The sequence below is a fragment of the Glycine soja genome, chromosome 2, assembly GCF_004193775.1.
Source record: "Glycine soja cultivar W05 chromosome 2, ASM419377v2, whole genome shotgun sequence".
Classification (NCBI taxonomy): domain Eukaryota; kingdom Viridiplantae; phylum Streptophyta; class Magnoliopsida; order Fabales; family Fabaceae; genus Glycine; species Glycine soja.
Window position 1 is genome coordinate 42,954,470 of NC_041003.1, and position 6,835 is coordinate 42,961,304.

The following is a 6,835-nucleotide window of genomic DNA, read 5'->3' on the forward strand; positions in this document are numbered from 1 at the left end:
ATAATTCCTAATATCAATATGAAGAGTACTAGTAATATATTCTTTGTTATTTATTAAAACTAGAGAAATAATACCAATGAAAAAGTTAGAAGAAATACTATCTTGAAATAGTGGTTAATTCAGGTCTACAGGAACAATGAGATGCTATTTCAGTAGAAGAGATATATATTACAACAACAACAACAACGCCTTATCCCACTAGGTGGGGTCGGCTACATGGATCAACTTCCGCCATAATGTTCTATCAAGTACCATACTTCTATCCAAATCATTAAGTTCGAAATCCTTTTTGATAACCTCTCTTATAGTCTTTTTGGGTCTTCCTCTGCCTCGAATTGTTTGCCTTCTCTCCATCTGGTCTACTCTCCTCACTACAGAGTCTACCGGTCTTCTCTCTACATGCCCAAACCACCTAAGTCTATTTTCCACCATCTTCTCTACAATAGGCGCTACTCCAACCCTCTCTCTAATAGCTTCGTTTCTAATTTTATCCTGTCGAGTCTTACCACACATCCACCGCAACATCCTCATCTCCGCTACTCCTACTTTATTTTCATGTTGGCTCTTGACCGCCCAACATTCTGTTCCGTACAAAATCGTCGGTCTTACCGCAGTCCGATAAAACTTTCCCTTTAGCTTGATCATCCATCCTGCTTGAATGCGATGATTCACATCCCCTTCAATTTCTCCATCATCCTGTATTACAGACCCAAGATATTTAAACCGTGTGACTTGAGGGATAATATGGTCTCCTATTTTCACCTCTGAGTTAGAAACCCTCCTTCTTTTGTTGAACTTACATTCCATATACTCCGATTTGCTTCTGCTTAGGCGAAAACCATGTGTTTCTAGAGCTCGTCTCCAAGTTTCCAACCTCTCATTCAACTCCTCTCTCGACTCTCCAAGGAGGACTATGTCATCTGCAAAAAGCATGCATCTCGGCGCTATCTCTTGGATTTGTTCCGTGAGGACATCCAGAATTAAGGTAAAAAGGTAGGGGCTAAGAGTTGACCCTTGATGCAAACCAATTGTGATGGGAAAATTTTGATATATATTAGGAAGTAGAAATTTCGATATGTTGACACGTGAGCAAAAGGCTAATTAATATGATGATATGATAGGGTATGATTTCATAGTTCAGAATTTATATAGTATAAATAATTTTATTAAAAATTACAAAATTAGGACAAAAACTCATCAAATAAAAAGTGAGACTCACTTGATTTTCAAAATAACTCAGTAAAAAAATATGTTCAACAGAATGTCTTGAAATTAAAAAGTGTGTTTAGCATTTCTCATATATACCCAACTATAGGTGGATACACCAATGGAGTACCTATTCTTGTTTTTTAACCGTGAAAATAAGACCCCATTTCTATAATCTTAAATCATTTTACAAGAAAAAGTTGCAAAAACATTCTGTCCGAATTCCACTGTTTTGCATTTAGAATGACGGCATTTTCAGAGGCATATGACACCCTGATACGGGAATTCAAAGATTTCCCGTCTTTCTTATTTGGATCAGTGTGACAATGAAAATTCATGCAAAATACATTTATGAATTATACAAGAATGTAAGGTTTTTAAAAATTTACTTCTTCAATGATCACTCACTTGATACTACGTTCCTTACCACATTTGGGGAATAAGATAAGAGACTACTATGTCATCTAAACATACAGTAGAGTAACCACAGCTTTAAAATTCTAGAGACAAAACAAGGTTATTCCTTGCATTGTACAGAAAATAACAAGTGCATCATGGCGGGGCAAGCATACATATACAAAACAATCATGGAGTTTGTACATTAGAATCAGATTCAGATGATGTGTTACGGTTCTTCAATTCAGGAAGCCTAATTTCCTCTATGTTCCTAACAGTTTCATCCATTGTTGGCCTATTATCTGATACCTTTGCCACACAGGCAAGTGCAATCTGAAGCATCTGCACCATCTCCTCTTCAAAATACTGCCCTCTAAGAAGTTCCTCGTCGAAAACTTCAGCCGTCCATTCCTCACGAACCACAGACCTCACCCACCTAGGAAGATCAACCATGTCCTCATAGCCAGGATATCCTAGTGGCGCCTTGCCAGTGAGCAGTTCTAATAGGAGCACCCCAAAGCTGTAAACATCAGACTTCTGAGTGATCCTCCGGTACTCGGTTACTTCGGGAGCACGGTAGCCATTGGCTCTTGACATGGTTGATTGAGTGCTCATCATAGGAGTGAGTCCTACATCAGTGATGCAGCCATCATGTTGTTGGTTTATGAGCACATTGGAAGACTTGATGTTGCCATGAGTAAGTTTTGAGTCCATGTGATCAGTGTGAATGGAAGCAATTCCCTTTGCAGCTCCAAGTGCAATCTTCATTCTTGAATCCCAGTCTAACGGAGCTCTTCCCATGCCTCTGTTTCCTATTGTTATTCAGGAAGGATAGAAGAATTATACCAAAGATATAGATTTCTTATAATTGACAATTAGAAAATATGTGTCAGCTAGTTCCATGAATTGTTTATTGCTACATAAATAACATAATGCAGATGTAGAATGATGAACAAAATATAGCATAATTTGTCCATTATCTTGACTAATCCATAAAATTACTGCTAAGCAATCCTCAATGGTGATTGATTCTATCTTATGCTAATTTATCCTACTTTAACTATAACTTAGACTCTCATGTAAAAATCATAAAACATGCTACCTTTTCCATGACATTAAGTCAATTAAATTCTCCTTTAATAACTATTAACTTCAGCTTTTGCCTTTTGGTTACTCACATCAAGTAGCTAGATAAATATAATGCAGTTGAAGAATGGTGAAGAAAAGCATCCTTTGTCTATTCTCTTGATTAATAAAATAAGGTTCATGCATGGATTTAGGTAACAGAAAAAGACAATGTATCAATGTAAATAAAACGTACCATGCAACAAGGAAAACAAGCTGCCTCTGGAAATGTAGTCATAGACTAGAAGTTTCTCATCTTTGGAATAGTAATAAGCTCTAAGGGGCATGACATTCGGGTGCCTTCCAATTCTTCCTACAACCTCCATCTGTTGCTCAAACTCTTTCTTTCCAACTAGAACTTCCCTTAACCTTTTAACCACCACTGTTGTTCCATCCTCCAAAGCAGCTCTATATGTTGTTCCATAGCTCCCCTTTCCAAGAACTTCAGCTGAAGCCTTTAACAAGTCTTCAAGGTCAAAACTGTAAGAGCAACCTTCAAAGAAGAACAACTTGTTCTTTTCAGCCTCTTCCACTCCACTCCCAAAACCCTTTGAAATCTCAGCCTTTCCAGCACAAGGTGCCTTTCCTGTCAGTATGCCGCTGCTTTCACTCTTGGTCCTCTTCAAACAGCATACAAAGATGATCAAAACTAGGAGGGAGATAAAGGCACAGCCTCCAATTGCTAGAGCAAGTATAGTAGCTAGGCCAAAGTAACTCTTTGAAGTGGTAGCAGTTCTATTTTGTGGAGTTTCTGCTGGAGAGAGTGGTTGAGAAACAGGAGAATGAGAAGGAGAAAGAGAGGAAGTAGAAGAAGATGGATTGGAAGCTTTAGAACAGTTATTGAGAGGTGGTCCACACAAGTGAGAGTTTCCAACAAAAGAAGTGTATGGATAATTGTTGATGGAATTTGGAATTGAGCCATTCAAGTTGTTATAGCTCAAATTCAAATACTTGAGACTTGTAAGGTTTTTAAAGTCAGGGATAGCTCCAGAGATTGAATTGTTTTGGAGATACAACCAGGTGAGTCTACTAAGATTCTGAAAGGTAGTTGGAATACTGCCAGAGAAGTTGTTAGAGGAAATATCCAATGCTATGAGTTTTGGTGAGATAGAGGAAGGGATTAGGCCTGAGAAGTTATTCTGCTGCAGGTTTACATATTGGAGTGAAGGAATGGAGAGAATGTCAGAAGGAAGGTTTCCTCTAAGGCCATTGGAATGAAGGCTCAGGATTTTAAGAGAATCAAGTTTTCCTAGGCTGTTCTCTGGAATCGAGCCTTTGAATCCAGCCCCTGGAAGATGGATTTCAATGACACTAGTTCCATTTTGGTTGCAAGTGACACCAGCCCAAGATGTGCAAATTGGAGTGGACTCACTCCAGTTTAGCCTTGGGGCATGCGGAACATTGGAAAAGAACTCAAGAAGAGCTTGTTTGTCAGAGTTCAAGTCAGCCTCAATTAGGCCAAAGAGAGACACTGTGAAGCTTAGTAGAACAAATGGAACTGCATGGAATTGGAACTTCATTGGTGCCTGTTTGGTGTGAACTGTGAAGTGGAGGCAAGTTGTAGTTCCAAGTTCTGACCTTAGCTGTTCGTCATTCTTGCTTGGTTCAGCTTTGGAAGATAATGATAAAGTGTTAGCTAATCATATAGCTAAGAATGATAAAATTGTTCAAACTTCAAAGTCATAATGAACTACTTTTTTGTTCAAGAGTCATGGAGTCATTTGAGTAAGCATTAACTTGGTCTAGAAACAATGATTTGCCACTTGGAAAGTGATGCAGAACTTAAACATGAAATAGTGTTTTAGATTATTAGTTTAAAGATTGGATACTAAATTGTGCAGAAATCAAGTCAAATGAGTTGAATCATTTCCTTTATTTGAGAGCTTGAATTTTAGATGAGAATGTTACATGTGGTAAAACAATTCAAATAAATCAGTTGAAGAAAGTTCATTCTTTCAACATTTGCCGTGTTATCAGAACTCTTCCAATTAAAAAGAAAAAGACAAAGGCTTCACTGTGGACTTTAGTCAATGGGAGACTAAAGTGCACTTTTAACTGAGAATAAAGAAATTCTTACATGAAATCAGTTCTTACATGTTTCAAAACAAGCAAGAAGGAAGAGGGGGAAAAGGAAGGTACTAATTGAGAATCCAAGAAAAAGAGAACTCGAAAAAAGAAAAAGCTAAAGTTTGACTCTCTTTGTACTTTATAAAGAAAATGCATTCATTGCTAAAAGTAGGCTGCAATCTCTTAATTTAAAATGATGATGTCATTCATGAGTGCTGATTTCTAGTTTTTACCACCATACCTGATCAATGCATACTCTAAAAAGTTCATCCTCATTCTTCTTCTAATATTGAAAACTGTTTTTGTCTTGGAACCAGATTGAGACATTAACGGGGGACAAAGGATAATCAAAAGGGATGCAAATGGGTCAAAATTTTCACACTCAAAGCAATCATACCATCAATATTTTAACAGATACAACTTGCTGATTCCTCCAGTGAAGTCATGCAAACAAAACATCATTCCACTTAGAAACATTACTAGAAATATTAAATAGATAAAACTGCCAGGAGAGAAGGAATTAGAAGAATTAATAACATATCATGCTAGAATAACACTCATTGCAAGCATGTATACAACAACAATAAAAGCATTTTTCCCACTAAGTGAGATCAACTACATGAATCACACGGATGTCATTCGACTTAGTTAGCGACCATATTTTCAGAGATATATGGATCATTGCAAGCATGCATATACAAAAAAAAACATTTATGTAGATCTGTGAAGAAGATGGCTAAAATCATGGGATCAGATTCAAAAAACAATTACGATGGCTCAACAATGAGCAGCAGAGATAACCAACTACAAATGGACCAGCTTCATTGGAAATGCCTTGTTTTCCAATCCTTAATCATGGAAAATGTTATAAGTTAGAGGAACTAAGAGAAAATACCTTTGTATGAAATTCAGTGTGAAGATACCAAGAACAGAATGAAACATGATCACTTCACAAAAACAAGTAGGAGATATTCAATCCAGTTCAACAAGAGAGGAGAAAGTGTTATGAAGTTCAAAATTTCCCACTTGCCATTTAATGAGGATCAAATGAAATGGCGTGCAACAGGGCTAAACTAAACTTATTGAGCACGCAATATATGACATGAAACTATGAAATAAATAAAGAGATTAAAACTAAGCACTTAGGAGTTGGTCACACCAAGATATTCACACACAACTATGCTATATCATTGATGAAAGAAAGAAAGAAAAAAAATAATTTTCTTACTCAACTACAAATCTGCAATGACAGCAATAATGAGGGAGCTAATTAACCTACAAAATCTTCTATCTAACTAACAATCACATTAATGTGCACCTTTTGCTGTTGAAATTAGCTCAACGTATATAAGGAAAAAAAAAAACAGCTAGCATGGGTTTAAAGTCTAAACGTTTGAAATCAAAGAGCAAGAAATTAGCTGGCATGTCTTCGGGAATGGACCCTATAGAGTACTTATACTAACTAATTAAACAACGTACAAGAGAACTTTCCATGTGGTTTGTAGCATAAAGACAGCGATTATTTCCAAAGTGTCACGAAGATAAAATATTTAACACAAGTTATAGCAGTTTATTTTCCTTAATCAAGTAGTTCAAAGTGAGTTTGAATCCTGACTTGTGATATGAAATAAACGATATTGAGAGGAAATACTTCTATTATATGTGTTCACGATTCGATGAAGATTAGTTATTATTTTTAATGGGAACTATCTCTTACCAATACAAACACCATGATAAAAAAAATATCCACATTTATACATGTAACGAAGATAAAACGGAGTTCATTAATTAACTTGTGATACCGAATCCCATGCCTTGTGACAGAACCCGTATGATCACCGATAAAGTATATTATGGGGTTCTATGATTTGGGGATGGTGAGAATGTGATAGTGAATATATGCTGAGGGAGATAGTTAATAAGAACTGACATTGAATCCATATTTTAATTAATTAATAGAACTGTCGGTAACTTAAAATAATAATAATTAAAAGTCCTTAAAAAATACACCAGAATTTACTTTTTTTTACAAGCTAGAATT

General features: G+C 36.3%; 1 protein-coding gene across 1 annotated transcript; it reads right to left on the reverse strand.

Moving 5' to 3' along the window:
- Positions 1–1,527: 1,527 nt before the first annotated feature.
- Positions 1,528–5,939, reverse strand: LOC114396033 (probable inactive receptor kinase At5g58300). The gene is made up of 3 exons (XM_028357932.1): positions 5,690–5,939; positions 2,924–4,336; positions 1,528–2,414 (listed from the first exon to the last, which is right to left on the reverse strand). Exons 2-3 carry the CDS (start codon positions 4,245–4,247, stop codon positions 1,792–1,794), a joined length of 1,947 nt encoding a protein of 648 aa, XP_028213733.1. The 5' UTR covers positions 4,248–4,336; positions 5,690–5,939; the 3' UTR covers positions 1,528–1,791.
- Positions 5,940–6,835: the final 896 nt, after the last annotated feature.